Source organism: Schistocerca americana, unplaced genomic scaffold (genome assembly GCF_021461395.2).
Source record: "Schistocerca americana isolate TAMUIC-IGC-003095 unplaced genomic scaffold, iqSchAmer2.1 HiC_scaffold_117, whole genome shotgun sequence".
In the NCBI taxonomy this organism is placed as follows: Eukaryota; Metazoa; Arthropoda; class Insecta; order Orthoptera; family Acrididae; genus Schistocerca; species Schistocerca americana.
Genome location: NW_025725231.1, coordinates 117,955 through 144,314, shown reverse-complemented (window position 1 = coordinate 144,314; position 26,360 = coordinate 117,955). Strand labels below are relative to the sequence as shown.

Here is a 26,360-nt window from a genome sequence, read left to right as displayed (position 1 = left end):
GGAATGGCAGCCCATTCTTCACGCAGAACTGAGGAGAGGCTGTAATTAACCTATTTCTACGGGTTATAACGTTAAGATTAGGGTCGCCACCGACTCTAACCATACAACTAATCAAAGGTTTAACTGAGTCGGAAAATAAATGTATTCGATCACAGAGCAAAACCTCATAAAAATGCATACGTCGTGATATCGCTCATAGGGGATGCGGTGTAATTAATAGTATTGCCCGTGATCATTTAAAATAAAATAGCACATGCAAGAACACTGTGCAGTAGATCAGCTCCCAGCAACACACCTGAAAATAAGACTTAATATAAGGCATTTGTTTTAAAATAAAGGGATAAACAAACCACTGGACCTGTGCTTAGGTGCAAAAATGTAACCACGGAGCACAAGAGGAAATTGTAGATAAAATCATTTAATCCTAAGATATGGATGTGAGGCATGTACACAATTCCTGATAACATTAATTCCTAAAACATTAAAGAAAAGCATCGATACATTCACCGTTATAATCTACATCTAAAATCATTGGTGTGAATCATTCATACAACTGCTGTTGCCTGATAACTGATCGCAATAATTCGTGAAGCGGTACACGTTTCGCAGTACACCCGCGTGCCCACGTGGTTTGTGTAGACGCAATTTCTAGGTATCGTGGCCAAGTTGTAACAACATCACATCACACAATTATGAACAGTTAACATTCTTTAAAACAAACTTGATATCGGACAGTTAGTGATGACGGTAGCCCGACAAACTCAACCACGTGGTTGGCCCCCCACGGACGAAAGATACATAAAGCAAGGAAATTTTAAGAGAAGGCGAAGCTATTAATATTTAGGAAAATAAAAGCTCATACAGGCACAGCTGAAGGCAAACAGACATTCATACAGAAGCGAGTGCTCACTTCTTATCGACACCTTTGTGTGGCGCTCTTCCGGCGGATCCATTTACTAAAAGAAAAATCCGCCCTAGTTTTGCATTCCTTGCTGCGACAAGGCAAAGCAATCTTTCAGAGTTGAAAAGCGAGACCAAAAGCTAACAGCTCTCCCCTCGCCCAGTAACAACGCGCCACGCGGTCAGTCTAACTCACCCTTCTTCGACTGGAGCACAGCTGTGGACGCTTCCTGTACCGGCGGCAGACTGCCTCGCTTTTTCTTCTCCGTCCTCTTCCACGCTCCGCGTGGCTCGGAAAACCCAAAGACTCCATTTCCACTACCAACCTAACGCAGGTGGATTTCTCACAAGTAGCGCAAACCTCTTTGCCTACTTGACCACTACGAGAGTTGGCTATTCTGTACAACTGCTGCTGAATCTGTATGACTATTGCAGACTTTCTGTAGCAGACTACGCCACCCTCTAGCAACGACACATAAACACATTCATTCAATCGCACCACTATGAGAGTTATAAACAAGGGAAAGAAAGAGAAATGCTAGAGAAAATGGGCTACCGGACTAATGAAAGGTGGCTACAGGACCCTTTCAAGGTATCGATGTCGGTCGATGAGGCCTGGCACGAAGACGGCGTTCCAAAACATCCCAAACTATAGGATTGTGGTTAGGACTCTATGTAGGCCAGTCCATTACAAGAAATTTACTGTCGTGTAACCACTCCGCCATAGGCCGTGCTTTATAAATAGGTGCTCGATCGTGTTGAAAGACGCAATCGCCATTCCCGAATTTCTCTTCAACAGTGGGAAGCAAGAAGGTGCTTAAAACATCAATGCAGGCCTGTGCTGTGATAGTGCCATAGAAAACAAGAGGTGCCAGCCCCCTCCATGATAAACACGACCACACCATAACATCACCGCCTGCGAATATTAATGTTGGCACTACACACGGCCGGCCTTTGTGGCCGAGCAGTTCTAGGCGCTTCAGTGTGGACCCGCGCGACCGCTTCGGTCGCAGGTTCGAGCCCTACCTCGGGCATAGATTGTGTGATGTCCTTAGGATAGTTAGGTTTAAGTAGTTCTAAGTTCTAGGGGACTGATGACCTCAGAAGTTAAGTACCGTAGTGCTCAGAGGCATTTGAACCACACGCTGGCAGAAGACGCTCACCGGGAATTCGCCATAGTCATATCCTGCCATCGGATCGCCACATTGCGTACCGGGATTCGTCACTACACACAACAATTTTACAATCTTCAGTCGTCCAATGTTTACGCTCCTTACACCAAGCGAGGCGTCGTTTGGCATCTACCGGCGTGATGTGTGGCTTACGAGCAGCCGCTCGACCATGAAATCCAAGTTTTCTTACCTCCCTAACTGTCATAGTACTTGCTGTGGATCCTGTTGCAGTTTGGAATTCCTGCGTGATGGTCTAGACAGATGTCTGTCTATTAGACATTACGATCACCTTCAACTGTCGCCTGTCTATGTCAATCAACAGACGAGGTCGGCCTGTACGCTTTTGTGCTGTACGTATCCCTTCAAGTTTCCACTTCACTATCACATCGGAATCATTGGACCTAGGGATGTTTAGGAGTGTGGAAATCTCGCGTTCAGACGTCTGACACAAGTGACACCCAATCACCTGACCACGTTCGAAATCCGCGACTTCCGAAGACCGCCCCATTCTGCTCTCTTACGATTCCTAATGACTACTGAGGTCGCTGATATGGAGTACCTGGCAGTAGGTGGCAGCACGATGCATTTAATATGAAAAACGTATGTTTTTGGGAGTGTCGAGGTACTTTTGATCACTTGGTGCATATCGGTATCAGTTTCGATCTTTCAAATGGAACTTCAGGACTTTGTGCTGGTAATATCGTAGTTCAAGGGACACAAATTCAATTGCGTTTCACTCTTTTAGACAACATGAAACCTATTGGTGCCTTATATGGAAATTTGTGTTGCAGCCATGTGGGTCTGCTTACAAAAGTGTAAACTGGTGCTGGCCGGGGTGGCCGAGCGGTTCTAGGTGCTACAGTCTGGAAACGCACGACCGCCACGGTCGCAGGTTCGAATCCTACCTCGGGTATGGGTGTGTGTGATGTCCTTAGGTTAGTTAGGTTTAAGTAGTTCTAAGTTGTAGGGGATTGATGATCTCAGAAGTTAAGTCCCATAGTGCTCAGAGCCATTTGAACCATTTTGTAAACTGGTGCTAATAGAACTTGGCTATATGTGATAGAACAGACGCTTCCACTGGAAAACAAAGCAAGTGGTATCTAACGTTAAAATTTCTGGTCTCGTTTCTGCCTGCCCATTGCAAGGAAGGTGCATGTAAAAAATTACATGGATCTATAAAACAGGGAACAGAGGTATAAAGACAGGTAAGTACGTTTCATGAGTTTCGATAAAGAGAATTCTTTGAAGGAAGGGCCTTTTATCCTGATGTCCCATCAGATCCGAGCGGTAGAATTCCACACGTCTTCTGCAGTCCCTCTAATTAACCGGCTGCTCAACTGCCGCCCATCACTCAACACGTGCGTACGACGCAGACAGAATGGAGGCTACACTTCCTCCGTTGCCCTGCGTACCGGTAAGGTATAGAAAGACGTCTTCAGCGTACCATGAACTGCACTAGAATTGTTTTATTTGTCAAAATCGTTTTTCGGTTTTAAAACACATCACCAGTGGCATTTGGTACAGAGGAACAAACAACTGTGCGTGCAACGAATTCTACATAATGGTAACTGAACGTATATAGCTCTAATATAAGTTCATTTACATCATGCACTTGTGTAGCAGTGACATGCTGTCAGTCAATACGACAGGATCTGAAATACACTGAAGAGCCAAAGAAACATGTCTAATATCGTGTAGGGTCCCCGCGAGCACGCAGAAGTGCGGCAACACGACGTGGCATCGACTCGACAAGTGTCTGAAGTAGTGCTCGAGGGAACTGACACCATGAATCCTTAAGGGCTGTGCATATATCCGTAAAATTACGAGGGGGTGGAAATCTCTTCTGAACAGTACGTTGCAAGGCAGTCCTGATATTTAGGGAGTTTGGAGGCCAACGCAAGTGTTTAAACTCAGAAGGTTGTTCCTGGGACCACTCTGCAGCAATTCTGGACGTGTGGGGTGTCGCATTGTCCTGATGGAATTGCCCATGATTGTAGGAATACACAATTGACATGAGTGGATGCAGGTGGTCAGACAGGACGCTTACGTGCGCTTCAGCTGTCAGAGTCGTATCTAGTCGTATGAGGAGTCCCACATGACTTCAACTGCACACGTCCCACACCATTACAGAGCCTCCACCAGCTTCAACAGTCCCCTGCTGACATACAGGATCCATGGATTCACGAGGTTGTCTCCATACCCATACACGTCCATCCGCTCGATACAATTCCAAACGGTACTCGTCCATACAGGCCTCATGTTTCCAGTCATCAACGATCCACTGTCGGAGTTGACGGGCCAGGCGAGGCGTGAAGGTTTGTGTTGTGTGGTGATCAAGGGTACACGAGTGGGTCTTCGGCTCCGTAAGCCCATATCGATGATGCTTCGTTGAATGGTTCGCATGCTGACACTTGTTGATGGGCCAGCATTAAAATCTGCAGCAAGATACGGAAGGGTTGCACTTCTGTCACGTTGAACGATTCTCTTCAGTCGGCGTTGGTACTGTTCTCGCAGGATCTTTTTCCGGCCGCACCGATCTCGGAGCTTTCATGTTTTACCGGATTCCTGATATTCACGGTACACTCGTGAAATGGTCATCAGGGAAAATCCCCACTTCATCGCTACCTCGGATATGCTGTGTACCATCGCTCATGCCCCAACTATAACGCGACCTTCAAACTCACTTAAATCTTGATATCCTGCCAAAGCAACAGTAACCGACCTAGGGACCGATGACCGTCGCACCAACCAGTAACCGATCTAATAACTGCGCCAGACACTTGTTGTGTTATACAGGCGTTGCCGACCGCAGCGCCTATTCTGCCTTTTTACATATCTCTGCATTTGAATACGCAAGCCTATATCAGTTTCTTTGGCGCTTCAGTGTATGTTATGGGAAATATTTTAGATCCTGTCATATTAAATGACAAATGTGTCATTGCTATGTAAGAGCATAATGTAAGGAGACTTATATTACTGCTATATATGTACAGTTATCATTTTGCAGAAATATATGTACATACAATCGTTTGTTCCTGTGTATCAAATGCCACTGGTGATGTGTTATTGACCGGAAAACCGATTTTGGGAAATGAAATAGTTCTAATGGAGCAATTGGTGTATTGAAGACGTCATTCTGTAAACTTTGTTTCCTCTTTATCAGGCCTGACGTATTTCTTATTTGGCTAAGAAATTACGAGTTCCGCGTTAAGACAGCAAACCACTTCGAGATCAAACCACATAGGTGTTGTAACTACTCCCAAAATATTAACGGGATTCCGAAGAGTGCAACGTCGTCGTGCAACTGCGATTCTACCTGGATAAATTTCTACAGTTGCATTAAAAAGAAAAGGAAAAAAGTCGATATCTATTTCTCTTTGATTAAACTAAACTCTGCCCGAACTGGTCATAAAGCCCCAATGGTACCGATCGGTCGCCGAGTCATCCTCGGCCAACAGGCCTCACTGTAAGCGGATATGCAGGACCATGTGGTCAGCACGCAGCTCTCCAGGCCGTATGCCAGATTAAGAGACCGGAACCGCTGCTTCTCATTCAAGTACCTCCTCAATTGGCCTCGAAAGGGCCGAGTGGACCCCGCTTGCCAACAGCGTTCGGTAGACCGGATGGTCACCCATACAAGTGCAAGCCCAGCCCGACAGCGCTTAAATTCGGTGATGTCACGGGAAGCGGTGCTACCACTGCGGCAAGGCCGTTGCCTTCTCTGTAAGTAATTAGCAATGAAACTACGCTAAGTGCCGCTTAGTGAGTGCTTCCTCACAATTCACCCAGTGGAAACGATATTACGACATTGTAAACGGCTTCGGAAGCAGCTGAGGTGCAGAGCTTAGCCTAATCGCCCCTTGCATCGGACAACACGCGTGTGCTCCAGAGCTGAGCGACGCTGCCGCCGAGCGCTCACCTCGCAGTCGTCCGCCAGGTAGTCGTAGCTGGTGGTGAACTCCCCCGTGTAGGCCGTCTCGTTGGCAGCCTCGTCCAAGATCAGCGACACGTTCACCAGCATCCCCGGGTATTCCCCGTCGTCGCAGGCGCCAAAGTCCACGGTCTTCAGAGCGTATGGCCCCTGCCGGGCACAAACAATACATTGCAAGGGGTCTTCCAGCACTCGTGTCGACACAACGAAACCAAGTGCTGACAAAACAATACGTTGGTGCTTCATCTTCACTAATATATAGGATGATTTCTGCACCATGTACAAGCTCTAGGGATTGACTGAAGAGAGGATACAGATCAGAAAAGGTCTAATTAACTTATGCCCGGAAGTGTATGGTTTCTATGCTAGAGGCCATTTATTCAACCGTACGAGGGTCGTTCAATAAGTAATGCCCTACATTTCTTTTCTCACAACATATTTGTTGTTAAGAGTCAGAATTTGGTGACACTAACAGAGTGATTGTAATTAAAATTTCAAAACGCTGTAGAAATAACACCTCTGGTCACAATTACGTCAATTTGCAACGGAATATTGTCGGAGAAGGAGCAAAACGTACGGCAGAAGAAAAAAAAATTTGTGAAGATTGATCAGTAGAAGGCGCTGTATGTGTCAGAATACGTAAATGAAACCACCTGCCATGCGCACGACCCAGTGAAGTTGGTATAAACACGCCGGGTACACGGCTTTTCCTCCTTCCGCATCTGCAACGTTCGCCGTGACTGTCTCAATGCAGGATCGCGCTCTGCTCGTAAAGCTGCATTACAAGAATGATGGCTGTGCACACGTCGCTCTGCAGAAGCCACAGTAATGCAGGAGGAGACCAGTGGTGGTGTGCAAACGTGTGGTGCACGGAGAACTGCCCGAACGTTGGGCGTACCCGTGAGCACGGTGCGTAAAGTCCTACGAAACATTCTTCTTTGCTGTCCATTCAGAATTTCCCATGTGCCCGAGTTGCTTCCTGTTGACCTGCCAGCAAGAGAGAGACGTTTGCTTTAGAATTTCTTGCTCGCACAGAAGTGGACAATGATTGACTGTGGAAGATTTTGTGGACAGACGAATTTTCATCAGACAGGAAATGTCAGTACACAGAATTGTCGAATATGGGCAACGGAAAATCCACACGCAAACTAACCAGTACCACTTCAGGCTGAAAATGTCTCTGTGTGTTGCAGGTGTACGGAATCGTTTTTCATAGGGCCATATTTTTTGGAAGAGACAGGTGCTTCCGGTCCCGTTACCTGTACCGTCACTGGTAAGCGCTATGAGTGTCTTTTGCGCAACCACTTCATTCCAGCACTCCAACAGCGTGGGTGTGTGGACGAAATCATTTTTATGCAAGATGGCGCACCTCCGCACACTGAAAATCCAATTAAGCAGCTGCTGAAGCGCCATTTCGAAAATGCTAGAATTATCAACCGCCATTTCCTTACAGCCTGGCCGTCTCTATCACCTGATCTTGATCCGTGTGACTTCTGGCTGTGCGGCTGTCTGAAAGATGTTGCGTTCAGTGATCCGACTGCCAACTTAGCTACATTTAAGACACGCATTGCGCAACACATTCTGAACGTGATCCCGGAAACACTTTGAAGAGTTGTGGAACATGCTGTTTCTCGATTTCAACTGAAACGGTGGACAGCATATTGAACACCTTTTGCACCAGTCACAAGGAAATTAATAATCCGATTTCATTATGATTGGTGCTGTTTATGCGGATATTGTCCTCAGGACAATTAAAAACTGATTTTTTCCAATCCATGTGATATGACCTTGCCTTGGTGGATGGGCTTACGTAATGAACAGTATGACACCTATGCACCCATGCACATTGAGCAGTACACTTTGTTTGACGTCAAACGCACACCTTAGACTTTGTTGAATGATTCATTTGTAGTCAACCTCTATTAAACAATGGCGCTTACAGCGACATCCATTGCTACATTCAGTAACTATTTATTTTTCTTCTACGATAGGTTTTCCCCCTTCTCCGTTAATATTCCGTTGCAGTTTGACCTTATTCGGACCAGTGGTGTTATTTCTAAAGTGTTTTGAATGTTTAACTTTAATTATAGTCACCCTGTACATGAACTTGTCTTGTCCAGGTCCTACTTTTCTACATAGTCTCCATCACGTTCTATGGCTGCACGCCATCGTTGTGGAAGAGCATCTATTCCCTGCTATTAAAAGCTCTTGTCCTGTAGGCGTAGCCATGTTTTCACTGCATGACTGACACTCTCGTCATCTTCAAAGTCTGTAACCCATACAGAGTGTTTAGGCGGCCCAAAGAGATGCAAGTCCGAGGGTGCAAGGTCTGTACTTTAGGGTGGATGACACAATGATTTCCAACCCAATGGGGCGATGTGTTCCTGGGTTCTCACACTTGTGTGTGGGCGTGCATTATCGTGTTGGAGCAAGGTTTATACTGGATTCTTGTCCGATCGAACACATCCGAAACGGTTCTGGAATTTATTCGAAGTCTTCACGTACGCCTCTGATTTGATGGTTAACCGTCTTGGAATAACATCCACGAGAATAACATCATCAAAATCTAAGAAGACTGTCACCATGACTCTTCCAGCAATGATGGTTGTCTTGATTTTTCTCTTTTGTGGTGAATGAGGATGATGGCACTCCATGGACTGCCTTTTTGTTTCCGGCGCAAAGTGGTGCAGCCAGCTTTCGTCCCCCGTAACTATCCTTGACAGAAGTGTGTCTCCGTCGGTTTCCAAACGCTCCTACAATTCAGATGAAATGGTCTTTCTTTGAATCTTGTGGCCCGCTGTGAGCATTCGTGGAACCCATCGTGGGCACCTCTTTGACTATCTGAGAGTCTCCAACATTGCAGACGCACTTCCAATGCTGACCGACAACTGTAGAGCCAGTTGTCGAGTTGTGTTGCGTCGGTCGGCACGAATAATGGCATCCGCACGATTCGGCATGTCTTGATCAGTGGCTGCGACAGGACGACCCGAGCGGGGCTGATCGTGGAGCTCTGTTTCTGCATTTCCCGAGGCTCTAACTTTCTTTACCCATCACCCAACTGTACCCCTATGAACTGCAGCATCGCCAAACACTGCAAACAAATCTTTATGGACGTTCACCACGGTTTCTGTTTCTGCACACAAGAATTCAACAACAGCACGCTCCTTGAAGCGTGGGTTGTACGTAGAGGCCATTTTGACGCTGTACTACGGCTCTGCCACTTGCTAGAACGGTTCGAAACTTCCCCGGCGCACCGAATAAACATCAAATGTGAAGCACCAACAAGGACGTTTGTCTGTGTATATTAATGGCATTTTTTTTTTTAAATATGGGACATTAGTTACTGAACCACACTCGTACATTGTTGCAGAGACTGCGGTATAATACGCGCTGCCGCATGTAGCCACAGTCACGATACGTGTTGGAAACGTTTCCCATGTGCCTCATCTCATCCGTGTACGCGCTGCAGCGTGCTCTGTGTGACACGTCCGCACTGGCCAGGCTGCACCCGGACAGTGTCACAGGCAGCACGGATACACTGCTCCAGCGTCTCCACACCTGGAGTGGGCTCTGCCTGCGTGATGCTACTGAGATGACCCCCTAACCAGAAACCGCACGGGCTGAGGTCCGGTGAACGAGCATACGACTGGAACCACCCCGCCTCGGTGTGACCCACCGACAAGGGAGGACAAGAGTGAGACGCGTCCGAGCGTTGGCGGCGATGTTAGCTGGAGCATCTGCACGTAGTAGCCGTATAATCCTTCGAATCATCAACGGCACTTCTTCCGACAAGGGGGATAAAGTCAGCCACAAGAACTTCCGGCCTGTTATGTGTCTTGGAAGGAAGATCGATCCCAAAATACGGTCGCCAGTTATTCCGGCCCACACATTCCGGCAGCACCGACGCTGGTCATTCGCTGTCACCATACCCTGCGGGTTCTGCATAATATGCCACAGATGACTGTCCCGAAAGTTAATGATGCCACTCCGCTTAACGGTGGCCTCATCTGTGGATAGGGTGGATGACACAAATCCCGGAATCGTGGTTGCCAGTCGGAGAAACCAGTGACAAAGCTGATCCCGATGTGGAAAGTCTGTCGCTAGTAAGCCCTGCACACGCTGTAAGTGATAAGGGTAGCAACAGTTGTCATCGAGAATGTCCCACACGGTCGTCTCACGCACCCTGTACTGGGGGGGGGGGCAAGGGCAACTTTCTGATATGAAACTTCCTGGCAGATTAAAACTGTGTGCCGGACCGAGACTCGAACTCGGGACCTTTGCCTTTCGCGGGAAAGTGCTCTACCAACAGAGCTAGCCAAGCACGACTCACGCCCCGTCCTCACAGCTTTACTTCTGCCAGTTTCATTGAGAGCTGTGGTTGTTGGCGGGAACAGATCTGATACAACGTTACTTCCAGTAGCCCGTTGCTATTTGCCTTTCCATAAGTAGACACCATGTCGGCACGCTCTCGATTCGAATATAGGAGCATTGTGAATGACGCACCGTCACGTCCACTACACGGTGAATCAGCAAGAGAAGTGAGTCGGACACAACGTTACCAATTACTGTGGCTTGAGAGGGCGCTAGGGCATGACATAGGAGGAACAGTACCACCCTCTAGGAGGAAACCACGCTTACTGTGGCTGCATGGTACAGTGCGTATTGGACCGCATTCTCTGTAACAAAATAAGTGACCTCTAGCATGGAAACCATGCCTTTCGGTACATAAGTCCGTTAGACTATTTTTGTTCCATATCCTCTCATCGATCAATCCCTGGAGTTTTCACATGGCGGTAAAAATCACCCTATATAAAGCAGAAACGTTATTTAATATTGTTCCCAAAAACCTCTAATAGTTTACCTCAAATTTTTACACAAGGCTCTATAACCGATTGAAAGAACATGTTGTTGTTGTTGTTGTTGTTGTGGTCTTCAGTCCTGAGACTGGTTTGATGCAGCTCTCCATGCTACTCTATCCTGTGCAAGCTTCTTCATCTCCCAGTACCTACTGCAACCTACATCCTTCTGAATCTGCTTAGTCTATTCATCTCTTGGTCTCCCTCTAAGATTTTTACCCTCCACGCTGCCCTCCAATACTAAATTGGTGACCCCTTGATGCCTCAGAACATGTCCTACCAACCGATCCCTTCTTCTGGTCAAGTTGTGCCACAAACTTCTCTTCTCCCCAATCTAATACTTCCTCATAAGTTATGTGATCTACCCATCTAATCTTCAGCATTCTTCTGCAGCACCACATTTCGAAAGCTTCTATTCTCTTCTTGTCCAAACTATTTATCGTCCATGTTTCACTTCCATACATGGCTACACTCCATACAAATACTTTCAGAAATGACTTCCTGACACTTAAATCTATACTCGATGTTAACAAATTTCTCTTCTTCAGAAACGCTTTCCTTGCCATTGCCAGTCTACATTTTATATCCTCTCTACTCCGACCATCATCAGTTATTTTGCTCCCCAAATAGCAAAACTTCTTTACTACTTTAAGTGTCTCATTTCCTAATCTAATTACCTCAGCATCACCCGACTTAATTCGACTGCATTCCATTATCCTCGTTTTGCTTTTGTTGATGTTCATATTATATCCTCCTTTCAAGACACTGTCCATTCCTTTCAACTGCTCTTCCAAGTCCTTTGCTGTCTCTGACAGAATTACAATGTCATCGGCGAACCTCAAAGTTTTTATATCTTCTCCATGGATTTTAATACCCGAAATTTTCTTTTGTTTCCTTTACTGCTTGCTCAATATACAGATTGAATTACATCAGGAGAGGCTACAACCCGCTATCAGTCCCTTCCCAACCACTGCTTCCCTTTCATGTCCCTCGACTCTTATAACTGCCATCTGGTTTCTGTACAAATTGTAAATAGCCTTTCGCTCCCTGTATTTTACCCCTGTCACCTTTAGAACATGAAAGAACGTAGGCTACAGATTTTCTTAAACAACAATGCAGATATTTTTCTGTTAAAACCGAGTCCGAGAAAGAAAGTGCTGTTCTGTATTAGGAAAAGTGTGGCTTCGACTCCTTTCTCACAGATGGCTTCTGTTACGGTAGCAGAATGTTTAAACCATTATACAAAATTTTTATCCCTCATATATTGTTTCTCAGGGAATATAATTTTAAGCAATATATGTCTACCGAACAAAGTGCTGTTTTGTTTTCTTCCTCGAAGTCGGATTTCACATAAACTTGTATGATCAGAAATTTGTATTTCTTACTTATAGGCTTGTGATTAGAATACGGTTATGCAGTGTGAATCATCCTAAACTTTGTAATGCTATTTGTTCGTGGATTAAGACTGCGATGTAATGTCACTGAAGATGCTTCCCTCACATATCAAGCAGCTGCAGAGGTCTCTCTTGTACCCCAGATACCAATCATCGTAACCGATCTATCCATTCATTTTAAGTCAATCAACATTTATTTTGCAATAACAGAGAATGCTCACGGTCTGGCGTACAAGTACGTTGGAACGGATTTACGATCAGAGTGTTTGTACCGTCGTGAACTGTATGTACCGTTTCACTGACACTTGGCACACAGTAGCACAGAAACTAAAATTGTACTCTGTAGTATCAGGACATAGGCTACAACAACTATTGTACAAACAACAGTACATAAGTGTACAGGGTGAAGCGAAATTCGCGCACTCGGGCTTCGCGGCCCACCACATGTGCAGTAACTACCTCTGTCAACACACACATCCAGCGCTGTACAGTTGGTGCTTCTGGAGGCGAACCACGGCCGAATTCTACCTGCGGTGCCTGAAAGGCGTACTCGACGCACCGGCAGACGACCAGCAGTACCTGCCGCGACTAAGGAGAACCGAGGCGAAACTCCTTCAAATAAAGAAACAACAAATGAGAGGCGTCCTCACCAGAAGCAAGACGTCTGGCGAGGTGGATCAAGAGCCGCTCACCGTGCACCACCTACAGGGTGTCCAGAAGAGGACTCCCTGATTTCAAAATTAAATATCTCGAAAACAAAGATCGATAGAGGAATACAGTAAACAGTATGTTTATTGTGAAAGCTGTAAGAAGTTTATACAGCAGTTTGAAATAATAGTTACAAAAGCTGCTAACAGATGGCGCTGTACGCTGTACAGCTCGTATCAGCATACGTAAGTGAAATAATCGTATGAAAACAATCTTTGCAAACAATCACATCACAATGTTTTCAAAATGTTCACCATTGGCACTACAGAGGTGACGCAAACGAAGAATGAAATTCGCCATCACATTTCGTAGTGTCTCAACCGAAATGGATTCACATGCCACAGAGATCGCCGATTCAAGCTCGTCCAGCGTGGCGGGATGCTTCGGGTAGACGATGTCTTTCACTGTGCCCCACAAAAAAAGTCACAGGGAGTCAAATCCGGTGAATATGGAGGCCAATCCATGCCTGCAGCAGTAAATTTGGGATATTCCAAAGCAATGACTCTATTCCCGAAGTATTCCTCGAGAAAGCGAAACACTTGTTCAGTCCGATGTGGTCGGGCTCCATCTCGCATAAACCATTCAGTACCTGGTCGATCCTCTGACGCTTGCTGTGTGGCGACAAATTGTTCCAAAATTGTAACGTAACGTGCACCAGTGACCGTTTCTCGAATGAAAAAGGGGCCAATAATGCCTCTGCTGCATACTGCAGCCGACACAGTAACTTTAGGAGAATACAGGGGTTTCGTTTCACACCAATATGGCTTTTCGGAATCCCAAAATCGCCAGTTCTGCTTATTCACGTATCCATTCATCTGTAAACCAGATGCAGCCCAACACCAAATCCTTCACTATCAATCATTGTGAGCATCTGATTAGCAAAGGCAACCCTTTGTTGCACAGCTCGTATGGGTATGGTCTGGTGCGTTTGAATTTTGGATGGAAACATTTGTAGGCTCTTTCTCAGTATTTTCTGTGTGCTGGAACGCTTCAAACCAGTCTCAGATGCAGTTCTACGGACGGATGACATTGGATTTCGCTGAATAATTCCAGAAACTGTGACGATATTTTCAGGCGTAACTGCGGTTTGCTTGCGGCCAACATGCCCCACTAGATCATCAGTTACGCTGCCTGTTCGTTGAAATTTTGCGAAGAGCGTACGAATGGTTTTCGCATCGGATCCTTTTGGAACATTAAATCGTGCTTGAGAACTTCGCCTTGTTGCCGTAGGACTCTCTTCTAACCTGTGGTAATCTAGCACCACAAAAACGCGTTGTTCAATGGAGTAGATGGTTTTAATCTCTTCCTTCGGTACGCTAACCTCCTTTCACGTTTCAATAGTGGAACATCGCTCTGGGCTTCGGATCACTATTTATACTAGGCATTACGTATGGCGATTACAGTGCCATCTGTTAGCAGCTTTTGTAAGTATTATTTCAAACTGCTGTATAAACTTTTTACAGCTTTCACAATAAACATACCGTTTACTGCATTCCTCTATCGATCTTTGTTTTCGAGATATTTAATTTTGAAATCAGGGAGTCGTTTTCTGGACACCCTGTAAATAGGGAAAGGGTGAGAGCCGCAGGAAAGTGCGTAAGTGAGCTGCAGGACAAGCAGGGGCAGACGCTCACGAAGGAAACGGAATTAACAAAACACATCGAAGGCTATTTCCGAGACGTGTTCCGTCGAGAAGCGACAGACGACGCGGCGACTGCTGGAGTTCTGCAGCAGACGAGGAGCGTGCTGACAGGCGCGGACAGGCCGCTGCTGACAGAGAATGTCGACGAGGACGACGTCACAGAGACGATGGAGACCAGCGCCAGAGCAAGAGCACCGGCCGCCGACGGCATCCCGCTCCAGTTCTGCCCCTCGTACTGGGACGTACCGGGAGTGCCGTTCACGGAGATGGTGAACGAGATGCTCGATGGGGCGCAAATTCCACCTGGGCTGGCCGAAGGGACCGTAACCCCCATCCCTAAGAGGAGAGCCGCTCGCCGCACTGGAGAGTTTCGCCCGATTGCGCTCCTCAACGCCCACTATAAAATAATAGCGAAATGCATCGGAAACAACCTGAAATCGGCGATGAGGAAAGTCATAAGTCCGTGGCAAACATGTGCTGTACCAGGGAAAATACATATTTGACGCCACATGCACCTACAGGGACATAAGAGCACAGGCAGCCACCACCAGAGGCGCAGGTGCCATAATTTCGGTGGCCTTCAACAAGGCCTTCGACAGGATCGATCACAAATACCTAGTAGAGACACTAAAGAGACTCGGGTTTGGGCAAAAATTCATCATAATCACCCAGAAGATACTAAGTACTGGGAGATCGACAGTAATAATCAATAGTTGGAAAACAAAACAGATAAAACTGGACAGATCCGTGAGGCAAGACTGTCCATTGTCAATGGCTCTATTCGCTACAGCACTGCACCCGCTGCTACGGTAACTCGCAAATGACATCAGAGGATTCTCCGTAGAAGACAAAGCAATAGCATGTATAGCCTACGCTGACGACCTAGGGATCTTTATTGAAGATCAGGAAGATATTGGCAGAGTAGAAACCATCACGAACACATTGCAAACCAACAAACAGTGCTACTGCCGATAGGGAATCAACGACCCAAAGCAGACAGGCAGTGGTACAAAATAGCATGGTACCTGGCGCAAATCTTGAGCATCCCGGCCGAAATGGCGCGAGCACTTAGGGGCGCAGTGTACTACCTGTTGTGGCGTCGAAATATATTCAAAGTGGCGCAAGCAACGTGCTCGCTGCCAACGAAAGAAGGGGGCTAGGTCTAGTTGATATAAAGACCAAATGTGCAGCCCTTCTACTGAAACGAACGCTCGCCATCCAGGACAATAACCCTGACAGCGTCACAGCCAACATCATTGCAGGATACAAGCCAGCATCAGAAGAAGCGCCGGTCTACATGAGGCAGAATGCGACACGTCAGGCTGCACTACGCCAACAAAAGTTACGTTCTGGACACCGTGGCGAACCCCAGCCACAGAACAGCCAAGAGAATACGCTGGGCCCTCAGGGGGAAGCTGGCAAAAAACAAAATTGAACACAAACTGCCGCAATACAATTGGAAACGTGTTGCCTAAACATGCGAAGGAGACATGGTACAAAATAGTCAACAGAACGGTACCAACCAACCAAAGACTGGCGGAGATAAAACTCGTCGCAAGTGACAAGTGCGACGTATATGCCACGACCGACAGCCTCGAGCACCGATTCACCTGCGGGAATGCCGCCAACATAAGCGTGCCAGCAGATGGTGGTCCACATCGACAGGACGTGTAAGTGAGCTGTTTAGGTTTTTATGTTGGTAACGCCACGTAGCGCTCTGTATGAAAATCACTGGCTGTGCTGTGTGCAGTCTGTGGCTGGGTGGCATTGTTGCAATTCGCTATTGTAGTGTTGGGCAGTTGGCTGTCAACAGCGCGTAGCGTTGCGCATAGAGATGGGTCGAACTCGTTGATTCCCGTGAACTACTTCATTCATTTCACTCTTTGCCGTGAAGCGTTCAAATGAAGTAGTTCATTCATGAAGTACGAAAGCCTGTCGAAGTTGTCCAGTTCGCCGCTCAGCCGCGGCTACGCTCGCTTCGCCTCGCTCGTACAATAAAGCTTCGTAATACTTCATAATTTACCAACAGATGGCCGAACTATGCAGTAACGTGCAAGCAACGTTTTACGCTCTTACAGCGTCTGAGTTAACTTAAATAGAGCATGGTCGAAGGGGACAAAGGAAAGATAAACAGAGGAGCCTGTCACATATAAAGAAGGTATTACATTTAATCTTGCTCGGCACTTTCTCATGAAGCGCCCAAAAAAATCTTTATCTGCCAAATTAAACATTATTTGTTGTATTCATGTACTGAAAAACTAGGGCTACCAACAAAATGCAGTCCAATTTCATGTTCCTTTTAAAATTTAATTCAAAATAGAGTATGTTTACTACTGTCACAAAGTCTATATATCTGCGTTAAGTAATTATTCAGAAGTTTTCCCGTAGATTTTATTTTGTTGAGACTAATATAACCCTCCAAATTCAAAACGTAAACTGTCACCTGTAGTAATTGATACGATTTCAGGTAAAATCCCTCTTTCAGTGTTATTAACAAAACTTTTATTTTCATGTTGGCTGTGCGTGCTCACACAGCCAGCCTCTTCATTTGTATCTGTAATATTCATTTGTCCGAAAGCGCTGCCAACGGTAGCCTACCGGTAGACGCGAAGTATAACTGAACTGCACAAATAGTCACGGGTAATGATGTCAGGACTGCAGGAAGCAGTTGACGCTGCCTTCCCATCGCCCCTCACCTCCCCAACCCCTCGCAAACCTATAGTTTCCCACAAACGCGGCGCGATTCGTCGACAGGCAGTAGAGGGGGGACTGAAGTGAAGGGAGAATGAGTGACGTAACGCCGATGTAATGGGATGAGGGAGAGGGGAAGAGAGTGAGTGAACTTGAAGGAAGTGTGGAGTGTGTTATCTGTGAAGAGTTTGAAGTACCAGTTCATTGAAATTGAGTGGTTAGTTCACACTTCACTGGAGTGAAGCGTTCATTTGAACGACTCATTCACGAGCTCCCCATCACTAGTTACGCAGTTGGACGTGAGCCGCCAGCAGTGGTGTATGTGGGGAGAGAAATGGCGGAGTTTTGTAAGACTGGATGTCATGGACTGATATATGTATTATGACTTTTGAACACTATTAAGGTAAATACATTGTTTGTTCTTTATCAAAATCTTTCATTTGCTAACTATGCCTATGTTAGTGACTTCAGTAGTTAGAATCTTTTATTTAGCTGGCAGAATTGGCGCTCGCTGTATTACAGTAGTTCCAGTAACGAAGATTTTTGGTGATGTAAGTGATTTGTGAAAGGTATAGGTTATTGTTAGTCAGGGCCATTCTTGTGTAGGGATTATTGAAAGTCAGATTGCGTTGCGCTAAAAATATTGTGTGTCAGTTTAGTGATGATCAGAATAAGTAAAGAGAGAAATGTCTGAGTACGTTCAGTTTTGCTCAGCTGTTAGAAAATCAAATAACGTAAGAGGTTTATCAGCACAATCATTCAATAATTTTTCTAAGGGACGTTTGAAACGGCGCCGGGAAGCGCCACAGTGGAGGCAACCACCGCCCCAGACTGCAACCCAATTCCACGGCCCAAACGACTGGCGACTCTCTGCATCCTCGCCATGACAGCACACGCCATCGTAGCTGGCCTTCCAGGTGGACCTCTGGGAGGAGAACAAGACGCCCAGCAGACAGGCGCTACCGCGAGAACTTCACAAACTTGCTGCAGACTCCACTGCAGACAGCGACCGCCAGAGTCCTCCCCAGCCTGTGACCCTCAGCACCGCCACCAGCCACCTCACCTCACCACACTCACCACGAGAAGAAGGCGTGCACTGACAGTGATTGAGTGCAACAGAAAAGATAAAGTGCTTTCTCCTCTCGCCTCAAATAGCGAAGTATAGTAGCATAAAGTGTTTCTTTTTAGTGAAATCAGTGATACAAAGTGAGCCGGCCGGTGTGGCCGAGCGGTTTTAGGCGCTTCAGTCTGGAACCTCGCGACCACTACGGTCGCAGGTTCGAATCCTGCCTCGGGTATGGATGTGTGTGATGTCCTTAGGTTACTTGGGCTTAAGTAGTTCTAAGTTCTAAGGGACTGATGACCTCAGATGTTAAGTCCCATAGTGCTTAGAGCCGTTTGAACCATTTTGATACAAAGTGCTTCTCACCAAACATCTGTCATGCTCGCAGCCAAATCAGTGTCAAAAATATACCCAGTAGATTTTCACCAACTCGTTAATCACGGGAAACACACAAGAGCAGAACATTAGAATCATGGGGAACGTGCACTCTTGGCGGCGTCTGATTACGTTGTGCACAGACAGTGTTTTGTTTTACATGTCCCCGTTGCCACGCGACGTACGTCATTGTTTGTTTTCAGTTAACTTCGACTGTTCCAACTGTTTAGTACGACCGTTGCCGGCACAGAGGTTACTACGTAATCACAGTCGGCCGCTGTGGCCGAACGCTTGTAGGCGCTTCAGTCTGGAACCGCGCTGCTGGTAGAGTCGGAGGTTCGAATCCTGCCTCTGGCATGGATGTGTGTGATGTCCTTAGGTTAGTTAGCTTTAAGCAGTTCTAAGTTCTAGGGGACTAATGACATCAGAAGTTGTCCCATAGTGCTAAGAGCCATTTGAACCATTTCATCTACATCTACATCTACATTTATACTCCGCAAGCCACCCAACGGTGTGCGGCGGAGGGCACTTTACGTGCCACTGTCATTACCTCCCTTTCCTGTTCCAGTCGCGTATGGTTCGCGGGAAGAACGACTGCCGGAAAGCCTCGGTGCGCGCTCGAATCTCTCCAATTTTACATTCGTGATCTCCTCGGGAGGTATAAGAAAGGGGAGGCAATATATTCGATACCTCATCCTGAAACGCACCCTCTCGAAACCTGGACAGCAAGCTACACCGCGATGCAGAGCGTCTCTCTTGCAGAGTCTGCCACTTGAGTTCGCTAAACATCTCCGTAACGCTGTCACGCTTACCAAATAACCCTGTGACGAAACGCGCCGCTCTTCTTTGGATCTTCTCTATCTCCTCCGTCAACCCGATCTACTACGGATCCCACACTGATGAGCAATACTCAAGTATAGATCGAACGAGCGTTTTGTAAGTCACCTCCTTTGTTCATGGACTACATTTTCTAAGGACTCTCCCAATGTATCTCAACCTAGTACCCACCTTACCAACTATTAATTTCATGTGATTATTCCACTTCTAATCGTTCCGTACGCATACTCCGAGATATTTTACAGAAGTAACTGCTACCAGTGTTTGTTCCGCTATCATATAATCGTACAATAAAGGATCCTTCTTCCTACGTATTCGCAATACATTACATTTGTCTATTTTAAGGGTCAGTTGCCACCAAGTGCCTATCCGCTGCAGATCTTCCTGCATTTCGCTGCAATTTTCTAATGCTGCAACTTCTCTGTATACTACAGCATCATCCGTGAAAAGCCGTCTGGAACTTCCGACACTATCTACTAGGTCATTTATATACACTCCTGGAAATGGAAAAAAGAACACATTGACACCGGTGTGTCAGACCCACCATACTTGCTCCGGACACTGCGAGAGGGCTGTACAAGCAATGATCACACGCACGGCACAGCGGACACACCAGGAACCGCGGTGTTGGCCGTCGAATGGCGCTAGCTGCGCAGCATTTGTGCACCGCCGCCGTCAGTGTCAGCCAGTTTGCAGTGGCATACGGAGCTCCATCGCAGTCTTTAACACTGGTAGCATGCCGCGACAGCGTGGACGTGAACCGTATGTGCAGTTGACGGACTTTGAGCGAGGGCGTATAGTGGGCATGCGGGAGGCCGGGTGGACGTACCGCCGAATTGCTCAACACGTGGGGCGTGAGGTCTCCACAGTACATCGATGTTGTACATCGATGGTGCACGTGCCCGTCGACCTGGGACCGGACCGCAGCGACGCACGGATGCACGCCAAGACCGTAGGATCCTACGCAGTGCCGTAGGGGACCGCACCGCCACTTCCCAGCAAATTAGGGACACTGTTGCTCCTGGGGTATCGGCGAGGACCATTCGCAACCGTCTCCATGAAGCTGGGCCACGGTCCCGCACACCGTTAGGCCGTCTTCCGCTCACGCCCCAACATCGTGCAGCCCGCCTCCAGTGGTGTCGCGAGAGGCGTGAATGGAGGGACGAATGGAGACGTGTCGTCTTCAGCGATGAGAGTCGCTTCTGCCTTGGTGCCAATGATGGTCGTATGCGTGTTTGGCGCCGTGCAGGTGAGCGCCACAATCAGGACTGCATACGACCGAGGCACACAGGGCCAACACCCGGCATCATGGTGTGGGGAGCGATCTCCTACACTGGCCGTATACCACTGGTGATCGTCGAGGGGACACTGAATAGTGCACGGTATATCCAAACCGTCATCGAACCCATCGTTCTACCATTCCTAGACCGGAAAGGGAACTTGCTGTTCCAACAGGACAATGCACGTCCGCATGTATCCCGTGCCACCCAACGTGCTCTAGAAGGTGTAAGTCAACTGCCCTGGCCAGCAAGATCTCCGGATCTGTCCCCCATTGAGCATGTTTGGGACTGGATGAAGCGTCGTCTCACGCGGTCTGCACGTCCAGCACGAACGCTGGTCCAACTGAGGCGCAAGGTGGAAATGGCATGGCAAGCCGTTCCACAGGACTACATCCAGCATCTCTACGATCGTCTCCATGGGAGAATAGCAGCCTGCATTGCTGCGAGAGGTGGATATACACTGTACTAGTGCCGACATTGTGCATGCTCTGTTGCCTGTGTCTATGTGCCTGTGGTTCTGTCAGTGTGATCATGTGATGTATCTGACCCCAGGAATGTGTCAATAAAGTTTCCCCTTCCTGGGACAATGAATTCACGGTGTTCTTATTTCAATTGCCAGGAGTGTATATTGTGAAAAGCAATGGTCCCATAACACTCCCCTGTGGCACGCCAGAGGTTACTTTAACGTTTGTATACGTCCCTCCATTGAGAACAACATGCTGTGTTCTGTTTGCTAAAAACTCTTCAATCCAGCCACACAGCTGGTCTGATATTCCGTAGGCTCTTACTTTGTATATCAGACGACAGTGCGGAACGGTATCAAACGCATTCCGGAAGTAAAGGAAAATAGCATCTACCTGGGAGCCTGTATCTAATATTTTCTGAGTCTCATCAACATATAAAGCGAGTTGGGTCTCACACGATCGCTGTTTCCGGAATCCATGTTGATTCGTAGAGAGTAGATTCTGGGTTTCCAGAAATGACATGATACGTGAGCAAAAAACATGAATTCTACAACAGATCGATGTCAGAGATATAAGCCTATCGTCTGGCGCATCTGCTCGACTACCCTCCTTGAAAACTGGAACTACCTGTGCTCTTTTCCAATTCTTTGGAACCTTCCGTTCCTCTAGAGACCTTCGGTACACGGCTCTTAGAATGGAGGCAAGTTCTTTCGCGTACTCTGTGTCGAATCGAATTGGTATCCCGTTAGGTCCAGTGGACTTTCCTCTGCTAAGTGATTTCAGTTGCTTTTCTATTCCTTGGACACTTATTTCGATGTCAGCCATTTTTTCGTTTGTGCGAGGATTTAGAGAAGGAACGACAGTGCGGTCTTCCTCTGTGAAACAGCGTTAGAAAAAAGTGTTTAGTATTTCAGCTTTACGCGTGTCATCCCGGAGTGTCTGGATATGCTGTTTCGAGCCACTTACTGATTTAACGTAAGACCAGAACTTCCTAGGATTTTCTATCAAGTCGGTATACAGAATTTTACTTTCGAATTCACTGAACGCTTCACACATTGCCCTCCTTAACGCTAACTTTGACGTCGTTTAGCTTCTGTTTGTCTGAGGTTTTGGCTGCGTTTAAACTTGCAGTGAAGCTCTCTTTGGTTTCGCAGTAGTTTCGTAACTTTGTTGTTGAACCACGGTGGGTTTTCCCGTCCCTCACAGTTTTACTCAGCACGTACCTGTTTAAAATGCATTTTACGATTGCCTTGAACTTTCTCCATGAACACTCAACATTGTCTGTGTCGGAACAGAAATTTTCGTTTTGATCTGTTAGGTAGTCTGAAACCTACCTCCTATTACTCTTGCTAAACAGATAAACCTTCCTCCCTTTTTTTGTATTCCTATTTACTTCCATATTCACGGATGCTGCAACGGCCTTATGATCACTGATTCCCTGTTCTGCGTTACAGAGTCGAAAAGCTCGGGTCTGTTTGTTATCAGTAGGTAGAAGGTGTTATCTCCACGAGTCGGTTCCCTGTTTAATTGCTCGAGGTAATTTTCGGATAGTGCACTCAGTATAATGTCACTCGTCGTGTATCTGTGCCATTCACAGCGTGTGCAGGCGCTATCAGCAGCTCATTTTCCCGCACAGGTACTCTCCTGCGATTGGTTTATTCAATAAATTGCAAACCCTAGTTTTAGTGCAACGGTGCTGTTCACAGATGAGGCGTCTTTTCATCGAGATCAGACTGTAAATTTTCACAATCGGCACGTATGGACAGACGTCTGTCTTCACGAAACTGTTGAAGCAAGTCGTCAACACAGATTTTCTGCCAGTGTTTGGGCCGACGTTGTTCGTGACTGTTTGGTACGGTCTAAATTTCTTCCACCCAGGCTCTACAGACAAAGTTACCATAATTTCGCAGGGAATGTTGTACCTGATCTGTTAGCAGATGTGACTTTAGCTGTGCAACGAAACATGTACTCAATGCCCAATGGAGCATCTCCTCATTTTAGTGTTAGTATCGGTCGGCCTCTACATAACGTCTTTCGTTGGATAGGTAGAGATGGACAGTTGCCTGGACTCCACGCTCTCCAGACCTAAGCCCCATCGAATGTTATTTGTGGCGACATTTGAAAGCTCTTGTGTATGGAACCGCAGTAGAAGACGTTCAAGAGCCTCTGTGCCCATATTATGGAAGGCTGAAGGACAATATGCAATATTCCAGCGGTATATCAGCGGGTCCGAGATTCACTATGACAATGCATCAGGAGCATATTGAACATCTCCTGTGAATTGCATGTAGTATGGTCGTTCGTTCTGTCCATTTGTGTTTCCCGTCTTAATGAGTAGTAATACGGAAATAAAGTGTTTCCAGACTCATGTTCAAAAAAAACAATTTCACCAGCTACATGTGAGGAATGTGTTCTGGCGTAACCACGGGCGCCGGCATCAGGATGAAGAGCGCAGGAGCAGAGAAGCCAGTGAGAGGACGTCGAGCTCGCTGACAAGGACCGCACCACGACGGGAGCGGCCTCTACAAGAGGAGAATGTAAGCGCCGCTCCTGCCAGCCTTGGCCGCGCAGTACCAGCACAGCAGCAGAGTCGCCGCCCTAACTGTTGTACTGAGACAAGTGCCTCGTATCAATAGCTTACACGCACATTGTATAAAGCATGTAGCCCATCGCCTGCGACACAGAGTTAAGTATTGTCAATCTTCTTTATTGTAGTAAAAACTATTAATGTGATTTGCTTGAAATGTTGTACAAACCACAGCAGCACCCCGTCTCTAGGCCACAAGGGCCCCATCGGGACCATCCGACCGCCGTGTCATCTTCAGCTGAGGATGCAGACAGGAGGGGCGTGTGGTCAGCACACCGCTCTCCCGGCCGTTATGATGATTTTCTGAGACCGGAGCCGCTGCTATTCGGTCGAGTAGCTCCTCAGTTGGCATCACGAGGCTGAGTGCACCCCGAAAAATGGCAACAGCGGACGCGGCCCTGCCAACAGCGCTTAACTTCGGTGATCTGACGGGAACCGGCGTATCCACTGCAACAAGGCCGTTGCCGAATTGTTGTATAGCAATGCGAGAGAACAGCATCCTTTCGGCATCGTATAAGATACGAGTTGACACGACAACACAGAATGTGTCCTGTGATTTGTGCTATGCATTTTTGCTACATCCTGTACGATCCAATGCATAAAAACGTTTTCTCAATAGTGGTCGAAGATGAGTCTTTCTGCGAAGTCATTTGGACGCAATTAATTGGCTGAAATGCACTCCAGTTAGTCATTGGATGTTTTTTACCAGCCATCCGATTCCGCCGTAACAGCAGTAGAATGGTCAAAGAAAGTGTATGCACGGTAGCGCAGAATATTATTCGGAACCGTATTTACTCTACAATGTACACATTCATTGTAGGTGGTACGGGCAGAGAGTCTTAGAAACTACACTGCGCAACACGATTAGAAGTTTACTTTTTCGGAACCTCGTAAATGTTTCTGACTACAATGTACATGCTTGAAATGTTGCTCAAAGGTGCCTACAATCTTCCTCTGTAGTGGTGCAAAAGTGGGGCGCCCTCCGAAGTCTCCTTCTGGCTCGACGACGCTTCCAACAGCGAGGTATTGACACGGGCGAAAGAACGGCCAGATCTCAGCAGAAGTTCACGTGACTTGTAAAGTGGGTTAATGATGTCACACCGGCGCCAAACTCCACCACAACGCTTTCCAACGCAGCCGCGGGCGTGTCACAAGATGAGAAAGACGTCACAGCCCGTAAACACTTACGGCTCTTGGACTGACGTTGGGGTCGGGTGTGCCTTCGTCATCGACACACGTGTCTTTCGATATCGGCTTCCGGCACTCTGCTCGGTATTTACAGCAGAGCTCTTCGGCCTGTATCGGGCCGTGGAGTACATCCGGCGACACAGACTTTTCAGTTGTGTCCTCTGCTCAGACTCTCTCAGCGCCCTTCAAAGTCTACGTGCGCTGTACACCAGCCGTCCCTTAGCGCAGCAGGTCCAGTAAAAATGTCACTCGCTCACTCTTGGTGGAACCAGTGTGATGTCTATGTGGGTCCCTGGCCACATCGCTCTGCCAGCAAACGAGGCTGCTGACGCTGCTGCCAAAGCTGCAGTCCTCGTACTGTACCTCAGCCTGCTAGTTCCTGTATTCCCTCCGATGATGGCTGTGTTGCCGTCTGTCAGGAGGTGGTGTCCCTTTGACATCTCCAATGGTCCTCCCTTCACGGGAATAAGCTCCGGCCCATTAAGCCTCTCCCAGCGGCGTCGACGGCCTTCTCTCGGCCCTCCCGCCGGGAGGAGGTCATTTTAACCAGGCTGCGTATTGGGCACTGACTTTTTAGCCATCGTCATTGGATAAGCGGCGCTACCCGACAACTTTGCACTTTGAACGCCATTTCCTGACGGAATGCCCGTTTTTTAAGCGTTTACGTTCCTGCTTGGGTTTGCCGTCTGAGTGATCGGCCGTTTTAGCCAATGACGCGCCGGCTGGCGACCGCCTTTTACTTTTTGTCTGCCAAAGCAATATGGCGAAGGCCACTTAATTTTTAGTTTTTCGACGTCCGTTTCTGTATGGTGTCTTTTTTAGCCCTTTCTCCAAGTCGATGTTTTTAGCTGTCTTCTCTTATTTCAATTGTGACTGACATATAGTCGTTTTTTAACTCCTCTTCGTATTCTAAAGTTCTGACCTGAGCGTGTATGACTCCAGTTGTTTTTTACTCCCTAAAGCAAAACAAAACCACAAAGCAAAACATTTCGCTCCCCCTTTCCCTGGGCCGTTATTTTCTACACATTTCGCAGTAGAAAACGACAGCCAGATATTCTTGACTATCAGTGCTGACGCATTCGGACGTTTCAAGCCTTCTGCATGGACTCTGTATCGCTGCAGCTCCATTAAACGCAATCGCACCCCATTTTTAGTGCAGTGCTACCGCTATTTTCTCTCTTGTGTACGGGGTGGACCCACATTCGACGATATTCGAACGCGATCCGAAGCAGCCAAGGGCTTTTTATGCTAATGTTTCACATACTCCTCTGG

The 26,360-nt window shown here is 47.2% G+C and overlaps 1 protein-coding gene across 1 annotated transcript in view; it reads right to left on the bottom strand.

Moving 5' to 3' along the window:
- Positions 1-26,360, bottom strand: part of LOC124562660 — a 114,565-nt gene that overhangs the window by 75,685 nt on the left and 12,520 nt on the right. The window contains exon 2 of the mRNA XM_047130949.1: positions 5,992-6,153. Within this exon, the coding sequence (XP_046986905.1) occupies positions 5,992-6,153 (162 nt within the window). The remainder of the gene's footprint in view (positions 1-5,991; positions 6,154-26,360) is intronic.